The sequence below is a fragment of the Carica papaya genome, chromosome 1, assembly GCF_054855325.1.
Source record: "Carica papaya isolate Zhongbai chromosome 1, ASM5485532v1, whole genome shotgun sequence".
Classification (NCBI taxonomy): domain Eukaryota; kingdom Viridiplantae; phylum Streptophyta; class Magnoliopsida; order Brassicales; family Caricaceae; genus Carica; species Carica papaya.
This window is the reverse complement of record NC_142309.1, coordinates 22,290,572-22,306,700: the sequence shown is the minus strand read 5'-3', so window position 1 is coordinate 22,306,700 and position 16,129 is coordinate 22,290,572. Positions and strand designations below refer to the sequence as shown.

The window sequence follows — 16,129 nt, the reverse complement described above, 5'->3', positions numbered from 1 at the left end:
GTGTGCGTGTGTATATATATATGTATAGAAATAGAGGCAGGCAGCTCTAATAATTGAGGAGGGTAGTTTTGAACTTAATGGCATAAGGAAAATAAGAAAAGACTTGATTTTGATGGCTGTCAGCTCTAATTCGGAAGTCACTAACTAATAAACAACTTGCTCCTCAGGGTCTAGTAATAATTTGGGTGGGAAATCGACACATTAGCAACTCTTAAAACTTTTATTTGATTTCTTGTTGCAAAAAGCTTGCATAGACTATTTAATAAATAATTAAATTTGATTAGAATATATTATTAAATTCATTCTTGAAATTACTAAATAACTTAATTTAGTTATTACGTTTTATATTTTTATTAATTATTTTGAATAAGTTTCAATTCAATACATTAAAAAGTAATTTAGTTTAGTTTATTATATTTTAAAAAATAAACTTCACACTTTAACTATATATTTTATATTTTTAAAAAATCTAATACAAAATATAAATAAATAAACATTCAACGAGCGAACATATAGACGATTGGACAAATATCTTGTTTATATCAAAATTTATTTCTATTTTTATTTACTTTTGAAATAGTGTAGTCGAATCAAAATGATTAAATTTTTAAATAAATATTAAATATAAAATCTTCATTTTAAAATAGTAACTAAAGACCCATTACATAATTCTTATTTTCGAAAAATTTTAAAATTCACAAAAAAATTAGAAATATAATTATGAAAAAATTGATATAATACCAACAGAATTGGAATTGATGATGATAATTTAAAATTGATATGATACCAACAGGAGCAACGCATTATTATTGAGTGGGCAAATTGTCCAAATCTCGTTGTGTTGTCTTGTAATTTTAATGCGATATTGACCCTAGGAAAGGATACACTAAACCTGTCTCCATGAAATTCTTAATTTTCTACTAAAAATAATTACAGTTTAACTCAAACGACAAGAAATCAAATTCACAATTTTTATATAAAAAATAAATAAATGTATTAATTACCTAATTAATTAAATTTTAACTATCACCACATGCTATATAAGTATATAAAGATTAGTAGAAAGAATAATTGAAGGAAAGGAGAGGCAATAATTGAAGGTGGGGGGGGAGGGTCCAGTCCAGCTAATTGCGAGAAGATAAAGAGTGTGAGTAAAGAGATTATGTTAGAACCTAAAAAAGGAGCCGACAAATTGCTTTGATTTCCGTTATGATTAAACATCATAAGAACTATTTCACCATCTAATCATATCAACTCTACTAACTCAATCCCAATCAAATTTAATCAGACCAACTTTCTCATCAACCTTTCATTACTCCCTCGTAATATAACCTGAAACTTGAGGAATTTTTTTAAACAGAAATTGATGGTTTTATTAGGTTACACTCTACTTTGCAGATTAAATTATTAGCCCATAGTATTTTATTTAATATTATAAAAACTAAACTCGTTATTAGTCTACTAGAAAACCACAAAAATTAAATTGAATTTCGTCTTAATAAATTATAACGTATCTAAAAAGAAAATTTCTATTTATATATATAGATTTACTTGGATAGAATTACTAATAAAGAGTGGTAAGAAATCTCGTAGTCATGCTTCAAGAGAATTGCTTGCCTTGGGATACCTATTCTCACCTTTTTGGAACTAAAAAAGAAAAAGAACACAAAATTTTGTTAACTTGATTTGATACGGAAGGGAGAAAATTTCTCCCTCGAAATACAATTGAATCAAATATAAACAAAGACGAGAAGCTTTGCAAAATTTATTTCAGAAAATTGCACCAATAATTACATTACCAAAAATTTCAACTCCCGCAATGCATGTAATTATTGTTGCCTGTGCGTAATGAAAGTTCAGAGCTTTTTATTACTCAGTTGCTCAGCCATCCCAAACAATTGCGATGGTGACCAATATTTCCACTAAAACACTTTTAGCGCAATTGTTGATAGTGGGATCCCTTTATATATATATACACATACATATATATATATATATATATGCAAATATATTACTTGGTAGAAATGAATTTGATAGTGGGTAGTTGAATTATGATTGAGGCCATTTGTAATTTAAACTATTGTTTTCTACAAGAACATAGTTTGATTTTTTCTACAATCACCATTTCCATAAACCACTTTAATAACGTAAACACGTAACAATTCTAGGACTGAATAAATTAAAATTTAAAAAATAATAAATATATACAAGGACAAGTTAAGAACTTAATAATCCTATTTAAAACCAAAAAAAAAAAAGATGTTGAATTTAAAATATAATAAGTTCAAATTACAGATGATAATATTATAAATTACCCTAAGTTGCAGATCTAATCTCTGATTTCTCATTTTCATAGTTAATACAGAGAAAAGGGACATTCCCCAAGTTGCAACAAGCTTAGCTGCCTAAGAGTTAAAGGACATATTAACACACCAATGTAGAGTTGATTGTTCATTTTCAGCAGAATGCATGAATTTTGAAAGCAACACTGACAGAGTTTTTTCTCCCCCTTTTTTTTTTTTTTTTTTTTTTTTTTTTTCTCTTCATATTTTTGTTATTGTAGATCATGACCTGTAAAGTATAAAAAGAATAATAAATTGGCTTTTAAGGGAATAAATTGGCTTATTTTTGCCCCACCATTAAGATTTATCATTTATATATCTTATCTTTTTAGGTGGGATCCTTGAGATAAAATGGACCTTCATATTTTATATGGCCAGCAGACTATCTGGATCTCTTGGCAAAACTTGTGGGATTCCTAAGATCTATTTCATCTTTTTAGGTGGGATTCTTGGGATATATGGAAGTAGACGTCCAAAATTATATGCATCTCTAAGCAAACTTGTGGAATTCTGTGCTTTGAAGAGTTAAGAAGATAGAGAGTCAAATACTCAAAAGACTAAGGGACCTACTAATTTATCGAAAATTTAAAATGATTTGATTTCCTAACAAGTCATTATAACTATTTCGTCTATGATTAGGTCGGCCAGAGCAATTTTTTGGACGTATGTTTAATCAGTCTCACAATAAACAGAGCTATTAAGAGTTACTTTCTCTTTTACTGAAAGAAAATGGTGCAAAGGGATGATCACTGTTGAGAATTACCTAGGAAATTTCTGAAAGATTATGACGACGACCAGAGTAGCTAATCCTCCTTGAATCTCATTTGCTCGAAAACATTCTTATAGTGATATGATTCAATACTAAATAAATGCAAAAGACACTCCGTTTGGAAGAAAAGGTGAATCTGTCATTCATATTCGTAATCACCGTTATAATGTATTTTATTTAAAACCAGAAGTCATTCATAGCCATTTGGCTCCTGTTCTTTTTCCCTAATGTCTAGCTTGTGCAGCCTGAGATGTCAAACTTCACTGTCCTTGGAATATTCAGTGACAAAACAAAGTCTAATATTCTAGTATAGAGGCATAAACAGGGATTTAGTAGTAAATAATGTTTTTATTTGAGAGAGAGGCAAGATGGCAAGATCCACATAATAACCCTAACATATAGCTCCAAATGCCTTTCCATCTCTGGCCCACTTTACAGGGATTTATTATGACTATGACTTAGACCTGGTATCATCATAAACTAACGCATATAAGACCCACAATGACCTACACATTCAGCATCCAAGCGGAAAAGAACTGGCAAGCAAATGCCCAAGAGGATCTCTACTTCTCACAGAAATTTCGGAAGATGAAGATATTCCAGTTGAGGCTTCCCCATATAATCCTGCAACTGGTTATCTACTGTACATACCTGGTGCAGGCAGACATGGTAAATCAGCAACTCAGAGAGACTTACTTAGTTCACATGGATAAGTCCAGTATGCCAGAAAGTTTCGATGATCATTTTCAGTGGTTTGAGTCCTCTTTGAAATCAGTGTCAGAGTCTGCATCCATGCTTTACACCTACAACAATGTAATCCATGGATTCTCAACAAGGCTAACAGCTCAGGAATACGAGTCACTCCAAAAACAACCAGGAATTATCTCTGTTCTTCCTGAAGTGATATATAAGCTTCACACAACTCGGACTCCGCAGTTTCTTGGGCTAGGAAAGGGTCCATCTTTATTTTCTGCATCAAATTCAGCAAGTGAGGTGATTGTGGGAGTATTGGACACTGGAGTATGGCCAGAACTGAAAAGCTTTGATGACACAGGACTCGGATCAGTTCCAAGTAGCTGGAAAGGCGAGTGTGAGGTGGGAAAGAACTTCAACTCGTCAAGCTGTAACCGCAAACTAATTGGTGCTAGGTTTTTCTCAAAAGGGTATGAAGCAGCTTTTGGACCAATTGATGATGCAACAGAATCAAGATCACCAAGAGATGATGATGGCCATGGAACTCACACTGCTACTACAGCAGCTGGTTCAGCAGTTCCCGGGGCTAGCTTGTTTGGCTATGCCTCTGGGACAGCACGTGGGATGGCTACACAAGCCCGAGTAGCTGTTTATAAGGTGTGTTGGCTTGGTGGGTGTTTTAGCTCTGACATAGTAGCAGCCATGGACAAAGCCATTGAAGATGGTGTGAATGTTATATCTATGTCCATAGGAGGAGGATTATCAGATTATTACAGAGACACTGTTGCCATTGGAGCTTTCACTGCTATGGCACATGGAATTCTTGTATCCTGTTCGGCAGGAAATGGTGGGCCCAGTCCAGGCAGTTTATCCAATGTCGCACCTTGGATAACTACTGTAGGTGCCGGAACTTTGGACCGTGAATTCCCTGCCTATGTCATGTTAGGAAATGGAAAGAACTACTCTGGCGTGTCACTTTATAGTGGGAAACCGCTAGCTGATTCTTTTGTACCAATGGTTTATGCTGGTAATGTAAGTAGTACGACAAGCGGTAGTCTTTGCATGACTGGCAGTCTGATTCCAACAAAAGTTGCAGGGAAAATTGTGGTATGTGATCGAGGAGGAAACTCTAGGGCACAAAAGGGATTGGTGGTGAAGGATGCAGGAGGTGTAGGGATGATACTAGATAACACAGAATTATATGGTGAAGAACTAGTTGCAGATGCACATCTCTTGCCCTCTGCAGGTGTGGGCCAGAAAACAGGTTATGCAATTAAGAACTATCTGTTTTCAAGTTCTAATCCTACAGCCAAAATTACATCTGGAGGCACAGAGTTAGATGTCCAACCATCACCAGTGGTGGCAGCATTCAGTTCTAGGGGTCCCAATCCAGTCACTCCTGAAATACTCAAACCAGACATCATAGCACCGGGAGTGAATATCCTTGCTGGTTGGACTGGTAAAGCTGGTCCTACAGGGTTGGATAGTGACGTAAGAAGGGTGAGCTTCAATATCATCTCAGGCACATCCATGTCATGCCCCCACGTAAGTGGGTTAGCAGCACTTCTCAAGGCTGCTCACCCAGAATGGAGCCCAGCTGCCATTAGATCTGCCCTGATGACCACAGGCTACACAACATACAAGAGTGGTGAAGCCATACAAGACATTGCCACAGAAGAACCATCAACACCATTTGATTACGGTGCTGGACATGTGGATCCAGTGGCAGCCCTTGATCCTGGCCTTGTCTATGATGCGACTGTCAGTGACTACCTCTACTTCCTCTGTGCCTTGAACTACACTGCATCTCAGATAAAGGCAGCTACAAACAGAGACTTCACTTGTGATCCAGGCCATAAATACATCCTGGGGAATCTTAATTATCCATCTTTTGCTGTTCCTCTGGCAACAGCCTCGGGTGAAGGTGGTGGTGCTGATGAATCAAGCACCTTGAAATATACTAGAACTCTGACTAATATGGGCACGCCTGCAACATACAGGGTCTCGGTATCTTCACACACAACAGCAGTGAAGATCTTGGTTGAGCCAGAATCACTTAGTTTCAGCGAGCAGTATGAGAAAAAGAGCTATACAGTGACATTTGTTGCCAACTCTATGCCATCTGGTACGAATAGCTTTAGTCGATTGGCTTGGTCAGATGGGAAGCACGTCGTTGGCAGCCCAATAGCTTTCAGCTGGACTTGATTGCCATCACTTATGCTCAAATAACTCCAAATTGTGGACTGTACAGCACCAAAACTGCGTGCAATTTATCAATCTTATTGCATAGTAAATCTCCCATTGTATTTCACACCTTTTTCGTCACCGAGTAGCAAGCAGACTCACTTGTGTAACAGCTCTTTACACTATCAGACAAAAACAAAGCGAACTTCGGGGAAAGTAATTATATAGATAATTGCACAAGGAATTGAAATGTGCATTCAGATGACCTCCCACAAGGCAGATCATTTGCTCTATGGTCACCCACAATTTAGAAGTCACATGAGCAAAGATATTTTAGAAGGCATCAAGTAGCCTCATAGACCAATCTACTAATGCACATAGTGAGTTAGTAACTCCATCTGACCTTCCCAACAGAAAATATGGCAATCAACTAAAATTTATTCTTCCTTCCTCAGATACCAAGGAAAAATAAGTCCTTAGTAAAATTCATAGATGATTGCTGGTGGATTGAATGGTACAAAATATTTTCGTGATCAACTGTGACAGATGCAAAGAAAAACATTTTTGCATAGTAAATCCTTAAATTGATTGCTAGTTGTCATTGCAACAATGGTCCCAGGGAAACTTTGGCAAAGAATGACATGCTAAAACACCAAAACAGTACCATCCATTTGTTTTTTTTTTTTTTTTGAGTAAAGAGTCAACTGTGACACATCTGATGCAAAGAAAAACAATGGTAGTTAATCCTTAAATTGATTGCTAGTTGTCATTGCAACAATAGTCCCAAGGAAACTTCAGCAAAGAATGACATGCTATGGCTACTGAATAGTTCAAGAAATATATAATAAACACCAAAAGAGTACCACCAATTTGTTTTTTTTTTTGAGTAAAGAGTCCCATCCATTTGTAAAAGGCATTTACATGCAATCCATGAGAAGTGCAAGGCGAAGTATTTTCATCCAAGACAATCTGATTAAAAGAGGGAAATATTTGTGAAGAGGTGTTACTTTTGCAAGAGGGTGGCTGAGTCACCTAACCATCCTTTGTTATGTCCTCTTTCTTTTCGATAATGGACAACTGCTATAGCCTTTTGGGTGTAAGCTGGGTGATGGCTGATTCTGTTGGGGATGAGATCTAGGCTTGGAGAGACATCCAAGGTGATAAGCATAATAAGAAGAAATTATCTCCCATCCCTTTGACTTACTTATGAGTGATTTGGAAGGAAAGTAAATCAAAGGCCTTTGAGAGTATAGAGATTATGTAACACCTGAGTCCAAAAATTTGGCCTGGAATAATTTTACATTAATAAAATGATATATTAAAATAATTTAATTTTTATTTTATTTTAGTTTTATGAAATTTTTTGAGAAAAAATAGATTTAGTGATGAAATTGAAAACAATTTTAAGAAAGTGGGTGAAACTGTAAATAGATGGGATGTTTTTGAAAGAAAAACTTAAAAGAAGAGGTAAAATCGCAAAAAGAAAAAATACAGCCACGTGGGACGGTCACGTCAGCAGCACGGAGAGTCAGAACACGCCGCATGATGGACATGCTGACTCCGGCTCCACGCTGGAGCCACGCGGGCAATTCGCGTGCTTGAGCAATCTGACAACTCATATCGCATCCCGCGCACACTAACGGTCCAAATGCATTTTCTCTTCAGATACGATTGGACGGATGGGATTGATTGCGATGGACGATCCAGATTTGCACATGTGATCAGTCTAAACAGGCAACAATCAGACAGCTCTCCTCGCTCCACGTCGACGGGGACGAACGGCCAAGATCAGAAGGAAGAGAGGTATTTAAACCTCTCTTCAGTCGGCCCCAAAACCCTAGCCGACAACCCCGACCGGAGAAGAAGAAGGAGGGCGGCCGGAGGGACACCGGCGCCGCACCGAAAGAAATAAATTTTTTCTCCTTCCACTCGAAATGGAATTTTGAACCTCCCTACACCTATATCGAAGCAAAAAGGGCAGTAGGTGAGTCGGAAAACACAAGCGGAGCTCGGCCGAGCCATCACGGCCGCAACCCGAAAACCCCTCCGATAACTCCTATAATACTCATGCGGCATATATATCTATGTGTATATATATATATATATATATATAATTGCAACATATATATAATGGGACAATAGAAAAAGATAAAAAAACAAAAAAAAGAAAAGAAAAAAATATATATAATATATATTAATTAATTATAATGAAAAAAAAGAAGATAAAAAAAAAGACCCAGAGGTGTGTACACCTTTGAGAGCACAAGGAAACCATGGCAAATATATATATACGCATATATATGTATGTATATATATAATTTTAAAAAAAAAAGAATGTAGAGAGAAGGAGAACAAACCAAGCGGCAAATATATATATATGTAATGAAAGAGTAGAGAAAAAAAAAAAAGAGAGGAAACAGCGAGGAGAGAGAGACGCGACGGTGAGAGGAGAAAAAGGGTTGAGTGACGTCGATGGCCGAGAGAGAGGGGTCGTGCGGTGTTGCGCGATATTGCAACCAAAAGAGAAAGAAAGACGAGAGCGATCGCCGTTGGTTAGAGAGAGAGAGCGAAGAGATGTGGTTGAGTAGAGAGAGAAAAAGAGAGAGAGAGAGAGAGAGAGAGAGAGAGAGAGAAGAAAAAGAAAGAAGAAGAAGAAAAAGGAAGAAAAAAGAAAAAAAAAGGAAGCCACGGGAAAGGAGGAAGAAGAAGAATGAAGGAAAAAGGAAGAAGAAAAGAAAAAAAAAGGACAAAAAAGAAAGAAAAAAAAGAAATAAAAGGAATAAAAGAAAAAAAGTGAAAGAAGAGAAAAAAAAAAAGAAAAAAAATTAAATTAAATAAAATGGAAGGGTGGCAACCAAATATGATGTTGGCGCGCTGCATGCGACAACGCACGCTGATTCGATCATCAATGTCTAGCATTTTTGGTAACATGCGTATGGCAGCACGTAGTGACGTCAGCGACCAGGACTGCATGTCCGAAGGTAAAATCCGTTCCTCATTTTCCGTAATATAGTTTTTAAAATTATTCATAATTTAATATATGTATTTTCTATTATAAACGAGAAAAACTATTCAAACAGTATTCGAATTTTCGAGATGACCATAGATCGAGTTAGAAATGATTCCCAAAGTTTTCCTGATCACACTATAGGTAAGAATTATGTGTATTCCGTACGGAGACGTAAATTATATATTTATGTAAATGTGTATATATATTGTGCATTAGGTGTAAATGTTTAAATGTCCGTAATGTAATATAAATATAATTAATATGTCTAATTTATATTTGTGTGTGTTTATATAATGTATATATATACGTTATTACGTATGTGTGTATGTGTATATAAAAATATACGATGAATGAGATATGAATTGATGAGAACAGAACTAATAAGAACAGAACTAATAAGAACAGAACTGATAAGTGCAAATGCGTGAATAAATATGTATATATATGTTATGTGTGATTGTGTATACGTGTTTAAGTATGAATATGTGCATGTATCGGTAGAGATTGTGTATAAATATAAATATATATTCTGTGTGAGACATGTAGTGAGGGTACATGTCTGTATTATAATATGTGTGGCTATTAATATGTGTGTACACATGCTATGCATGTGAAATGTATAACCAGTGTGTGTACGTGTGGAATTTGAGTACACTGCACTTATTGTATGATATAATGTAGATGTACAGGGTACTGTAATTATTGTGTGATCTGGTACAGTTGCATGAAAAATCTGAGTATCATATGCTTACTGTGTGATATAATACAGGATGATTCAGAAATTAGCTTGAAATATATGGCTCTTGTGTGTGTGATAATATCGCGTATTGTGTGTGTGTTTGTATTTATGCATAAAAATTAAAATCTTATGTATAAAATAAGTGAATTAAAAACGAGAAAAATTTAAAAAGAGTATAAAGTACAAAAACCCTAAATACCTACTCATTTAGTCTAAATCGATGAGGGGAGTGTGTGTGGTTAAATTTCAACAGGTATAATGAACTTGCATATTGATAGAGATTGAAACATAATCCAGACGAAGATAGGTGTTTGTGAGTGGGTCATCTAACAAACATAACTGTTGTGGCCAACATGAGATTTTGTGTGTGTGTTATCCATGCAATGGGGGATCAATTTCGTCTCTCCTCGATAACGATATAAATTGCATCGCGCAATGGTAACCTAATTAAGTTTTAAAAGACTAAATAATGTGAAATTATAAATTCGAGTAGAGTGATATGTGTGTGTGAGTAAATCCATTTTGGTTTAAAAAAATATGTGAATCTATAAGTGTGACTTAAAAGGAAAACAAGAATTAAGTTAGAAGATGGAGAATTAGAATATGTTTTGTGTGATGATTTGTTTTATTATGTATTTCAATTGTGATACTTGTTTGACATTTCTTTGATAATAAAAATTATTATATTTTATATATTGCGTGAATGTATATGCGTAAGTCTCTGTTACACAATTTTTTTTTTTACTAAACTCGTAAAACTCACCCTAATTCACCCTCATTCAGGTGAGAGAAAATGAGAAATAAGTCCAAGATCAATAGAAGATGGCAAAGAAAACCTTATTAATTTTTATTTTAAATTTGTAAATTAATTTAGATGTCTTAGTAATATTTAATCCGGTCACAAAAGATGTGTATTAAAGTGTAGTTCCGCTATATATTTAATATTTATCTATTCCATTAGTTGAAAATGTTGTGCTAACATCCGTATCCATTGGTATTAGGGTTCGGGCTGTTACAACCCCCTTCCTGTCTCCCGTTTCCTGCGATTTTTTGACTACTTTGTTCCTCGTCTCTTTCTGTGCAGGTTAGCCAAAGGAAAATCCTGACCACAAAGGAGGAACGGCAGAGCCACCACACCTGGAGACCCTTCCGCCGATAGGGTTTCAGTTTTTTCCTTTTCCGGCCAACAGAGACCCTCTAACTTGGTTTGTCGCAAGTTTTCATGCAAAATCGGCTAAAATTGACCGAAAACAGCTAGGGCGAGAGGAACCGCCGGCGTGTTGGAACCCTAAATTTGTCGAAAAAGTTTAAAAACACATATTTTGACCTTTTGGAGTATTTTTGGATACGTGATGGGTATTTTTATTTTTTGCAGGAAAAATTCAAGAAATACAGGGACCGTTAGGAGGCGTAGTGAAAAATATGGTGTTTCGGACACCGATTCGGGGTAAGAATCCATCACTCTTTTTCCTGTTATGGTAAATTGAAACTTAATAATCAATAACATTGTGTTTTGTGAAAATTAAAAAAAAAAAACTTAAAATTAATTACAAATCACCAGTGGAGGCAGAACTGATTAGCGTATAATTGTCCTAAATTATTCGTGTTACCTATTTATTTTCTTATATTGCCTAAATTGCTTATTATTACATCGTGTACTTTAAATTATTAATTTATTTGCTTTCTCATTTATTGATTACCTAACTGTTATTTTTATATGTTGACTGATTTGAAATAAATGTCCTAATTACGTTTCTTAATCGTTAAAGTATAAATTTGCATTATCTACTCAAATAACGTTCTATTAATCTGTAAATATGAAATGAGATATTGGTATGCGATTGGTGATTGATTGATAACATGAATCTATGTATGAAAGGCTTACTGTGTACCCTAGAAAAGGGTGAACGGACCCGATATATAGGAAAAACCCTACCGTAAACATTATCTCAGTCGAATGGGGCTGAGAAGTCTCATATCAAAAAGAGTTGGGAGGTATAATTCACCCTCATATCGGATAGAGTATTGAGACGATAACATGTTTAGCGCTCATTACCGAACGGGATATGAGGACAGTCGGTTTATTAATAAATTGGATATTGGATTCACGTGTAAGGGAATATCCCTACAGACCCCCAAGGGCACTGGTAAACAGGTAAGTATATTATTATGGCTCATTTGAAAATGAAATCAAAATATAATTTGAATTATTGCTTTCGTAGGTCGGTTTTGAAAACTCATAAAGATAAATATGAAACTACATTTTTATATTAAATAAATTTATGTAAGAAAGAAAAATAGCTTCATTGGTTGTTTTATGATTTTTTACCAACTTTTAGTTTTCTGTATCGGTATTAAGTGTGATATTCTTATTGAGTTAATGTAATTTATTCTCCTATTTAACCATTTCAGATCAAGAAAATCAATATTCAGACCTTGAACAGCAGGAGAGTTGCGAATAAAAGTTATCTACCGAGTCCCATTAGAGTTTCCCAGCGGAGGTTAACCCTATAGGACCTTTATTTCATTTTGTTTTAATTATTTATTCCGTTACTTTGAACTTCTATAAAAGAACATTCTCGTATCCCTATTACGTATCCTGATTTACTGTATAAGAAATGTAAACTCTAAATTCTAAATTATTTCCGCTTATAGTTGGTATAATTTGATATTTCCATTTTCTTAATTTTTAGGCCTTTACAAACTAATTTTGATAGACATAAAAATTTGTGATTCCCAACCTTTCGTTTTTTTATTAAGGTTCATCTCTTATTTTAGCAAAGGATTTAGAGGATCTTATTGACCTTTTGATTGCTTCATAAGATAGTTTTGTATTTGGGTTGCACCCCCTTGGTGCCATGTTAATACAATTCCTCTTTTTCTTTCCAAAAAAATGAGGCATTTATCCAGAAAATATGATAACATCTGTAAGGTTCCTTTAAACTAAATACTCAAGGAGAGGAGCCAATCTCCAATTCTAGAAGAAGAGGAGCAGAGTCTTCATAAGTTATTTCATACCCTATTTCCCCAATAACACATAGGATAGCGAAAAGAATGAGGAAGGGAAATTCTTCCTAGATTTACAAATTTGAACTGCATCCCAAGCCCAGGTTAATCAGCATACTTATGTCCTTAGACAAATGGTATGAAAGAAAAGCAAAATTTTAAGGGAGTATTAATGAGGCTTAGATGTTAAGGGTGCAGCGACACACGTGTTTTCTTTAAAACAAAAAAGCATTTACAAGAAGATGTGCCTGTTTGTTTGCTTAACTAGTGCATAACTATCATAGCCCTAGGAAACACTGGATATGACTAATAATCAAGTAAAACATCCAGTAAGAAATCCTCCATACATACTTCCTCTGGCAAGCCAAAATGTCACTTTATTCAAGTATGATTAAATGGTCATCTAGATTTCAAAGCTGTCTCTAGATTAAATAGCTTCAAAGCTATTGGAGGTGCTGTTTTGATATATTGGTAACAAAATAATTAAGGTAGTGAATGTTTGAACTCTCACGCCCTATACCATGCATTTGGCTATTTCACGTTTTATTCTGCATAAAATCTGGTAAGACAATTGCTCATTTAAACTCAGGAAGATAAATGAACATATAATTCAGTGGTAGTCAATTTCCATCAATAAGCTGCATAAATTTAAGGTTCAGACATTATCATATGTCGGGACGAAATATATTTGGATGTAGAAACAATTCCATAAACACAAGATAGCAGATCTTGTGGGGAACATCTGCTATACCATCTACTCTCCAAACTAACCAAATTATGGATGATGATATTGCAGTGTTCTAGAGATAGAAAAGATAAAAAAACCAGCTGTAGTATATTCAAACATCATTCAGAGTCCTCTATAGACTGGCAAACAGGGAGGTAATAGGTATCAAGTTGCCAATACTTTTGTCTGACACCTTCCCAAACTTCTTCTCCCAGACAATCTTTAACAGGCAACGGAATTAACTGGGTGGTGTAACCCAAATTCTCAAGTTCTAGAGACACTAAATGACAGTAGACAACATGGAAGAAAGCATTACCTCCACAAAGACCATTGAAGAATGAGTAGATCCCTCCGGGCTTTAATAATTTATGAAGATGATGGTGAAATTCTCTTAGATCTTCATAATACTCCCCGTAGGTGTCAAAGAATATACCTGAATTGTACATCACAACACCGTTATAGCACATCGTTATAATGAATTAGACAAGAATACTAGGGATGACATGCATGATGAACTAAACTAAAAAATTAGCTTAAGCTGCTTAAGATAAGAAAAAAAATTAATAGAAATACGATGCATAACAGTCCGCATACATTAGTAGATTAGTCAAACTAAAGTACATTGACGAGAATAGATATTAGGCCAAAGGTATATATAACATATGACTTGCCATCATAGGTTTCAAGTTGAGAAAGAACATCTTGCCAACGACCAAATATTATCTTGACATTCTCCCTCTTATCCCAACCACTCTGAAGCATTCGCTTATAGACCACTGGGTGAGCCTCAACTATCGTGTGTGTTACTGGAGAATACTGCTGAATGGCTGTATCCACAAGTCCCATTCCAAATCCAACGTTTAGTACGTGGCCACCTCCAGAGCAAACAGCTTTTGCATGAGCCTCCATCAGTGGTTTCTCCCAAGCCATCATGACAGCCTTGCTGCCAGAGTCTATCAGCTTATCCTCACCAAAACTAACCCTATCTTCTAAATAATCCTCATTAGCAGCACCATTTTTATTTGCTTTCCTAGCAATTGTTCCCAGTATTAACTCAGCTTGAATTCCTGTTCAATCATAGAAACCTATGGGTGAGTAAATTGGGATTTTACCTTTGATGTTGAAAAAAATTTATGATCTTCGTTATCCAAAACATGGAAACAAGCATGGAGTTTACTGAAAAATTAACATAATCCAACTATTTCCATGTTGTTGTAAGAGGTGTGAAATTTATAAAATGCTGCCATTGCATTGATTATAATTCGTTTCATGTAGTTACAAATGCTGACCGTTAACATCTGAGCCTTTTGGATCTGGATGAGTGTGAATAGTTTTTTGTTTCTTTTTCTTGAAAAAAAAAAATCATCTATTCACAAGCACCAAGAGGGTGCAACCTGTACGCTGTATGTTCGGCTTATCTGCTCCAAATATATCCCTATGATGCCTATGGTTTTTCATTCATCTCTTGAAATGAAAGATATAGTTGGATCTTGGTGATCAATCAGAAAGTATCCGGTCAATTATACAACGATTTGAACTGATTTTCTACAACTTTTTATCAACTGAATTGACAGCCTATCCACTTTTGAACAAATATCTATATTCGCATGACTACAATTTCTATACATTTCTTTAAGCAATCTCAAACTCCCTTTTATATTCCCTCAACTTAGAGTGCAAATGCAAAGTACTAAATAAACAATGAAGTGTCAGGTAACATTAAGAAATCAAACATTTCATTATCTAACCCAACGATATCCGAAACAAAACACAGAGTAAGAGATAAAAACTGAGAATGAGTTTGGGCAAGAACCGGCATTGAGGAGACTTTCAAAGACTTCCTGGTGACCAGACTCCATAGCAAAATCCCCAGCTGAGAGATTAGAGGGGGTGAGCGCGTTCCAGGGCGCACCAGCTTCGAGCAGGGCCTTGACCACCTGAGCATGGCCTAGCTTGGCCGCGTGCATGAGAGGACTGAGACCGCTGCTATCGAAGTAAGAAGCATCAGCTCCAGATTCTATTAAGACTCTCACCTTGTCGAGGTCACCATTTTTCGCCGCCTTGCACAGTTGCTCTCCGTCGCCTTCCATGTCTGAAAAGAGAAAGTATTGGTAGAACGAAAAATAAAACCCTGCTCTCTAGCAGTAGCGGAGGCAACCGACCAAACACGATTAAAAATTATAATTGCCTCCCCTGAGTATTTCATAATTGTGGGTGCACCCCTATCATTCTATTTTCTGAAATCCAGTGCTTAGTTCCTCATGATATATTATTTAAAAAGAATTATTAAATTAGTTATCAATATTTAAGTATTTGTTATAATTTAATATTATTATTTTTATTTTTAATACAAATTAAAATAGTTGAATAATACAAAAATAATATAAAAATCAATTCTTAGATTAATTAAAAAAGTTAATTTTATGTTATCTTTTTATGATAACTTAAAACAACACATTTTGTTATTATTTATACAATTATACTTAATTTTATTTTAAATTATTTTGTTATAAATCGTTGATCTTTACAAAATGTAACATAAAATTATAAAATATAAATGTAACGGTCTCAAAAATTTAAAAAGAAATATATATAATAATTTAAGTGCGGAAGTAAAATAAAAGGTTAAGATTTACATCCCTTACACGATAACTTAAAA

The 16,129-nt window shown here is 35.0% G+C and overlaps 1 protein-coding gene, 1 long non-coding RNA gene and 1 pseudogene across 2 annotated transcripts; 2 read left to right on the top strand and 1 right to left on the bottom strand.

Moving 5' to 3' along the window:
- The first annotated feature begins 3,579 nt into the window (after window positions 1-3,579).
- LOC110818758 (subtilisin-like protease SBT1.7 pseudogene) lies at window positions 3,580-6,204 on the top strand (annotated as a pseudogene).
- Window positions 6,205-7,696: 1,492 nt separating this feature from the next.
- On the top strand, window positions 7,697-13,217 carry LOC148270450 (uncharacterized). Its single transcript, XR_015820336.1, has 3 exons — window positions 7,697-8,969; window positions 10,822-11,184; window positions 12,150-13,217. It is a non-coding gene; the product is annotated as an uncharacterized LOC148270450 (long non-coding RNA).
- A 104-nt stretch (window positions 13,218-13,321) lies between these two features.
- Window positions 13,322-15,668, bottom strand: LOC110818793 (ankyrin repeat family protein). The gene is made up of 3 exons (XM_088221508.1): window positions 15,284-15,668; window positions 14,142-14,537; window positions 13,322-13,903 (listed from the first exon to the last, which is right to left on the bottom strand). Exons 1-3 carry the CDS (start codon window positions 15,558-15,560, stop codon window positions 13,590-13,592), a joined length of 987 nt encoding a protein of 328 aa, XP_088077634.1. The 5' UTR covers window positions 15,561-15,668; the 3' UTR covers window positions 13,322-13,589.
- Window positions 15,669-16,129: the final 461 nt, after the last annotated feature.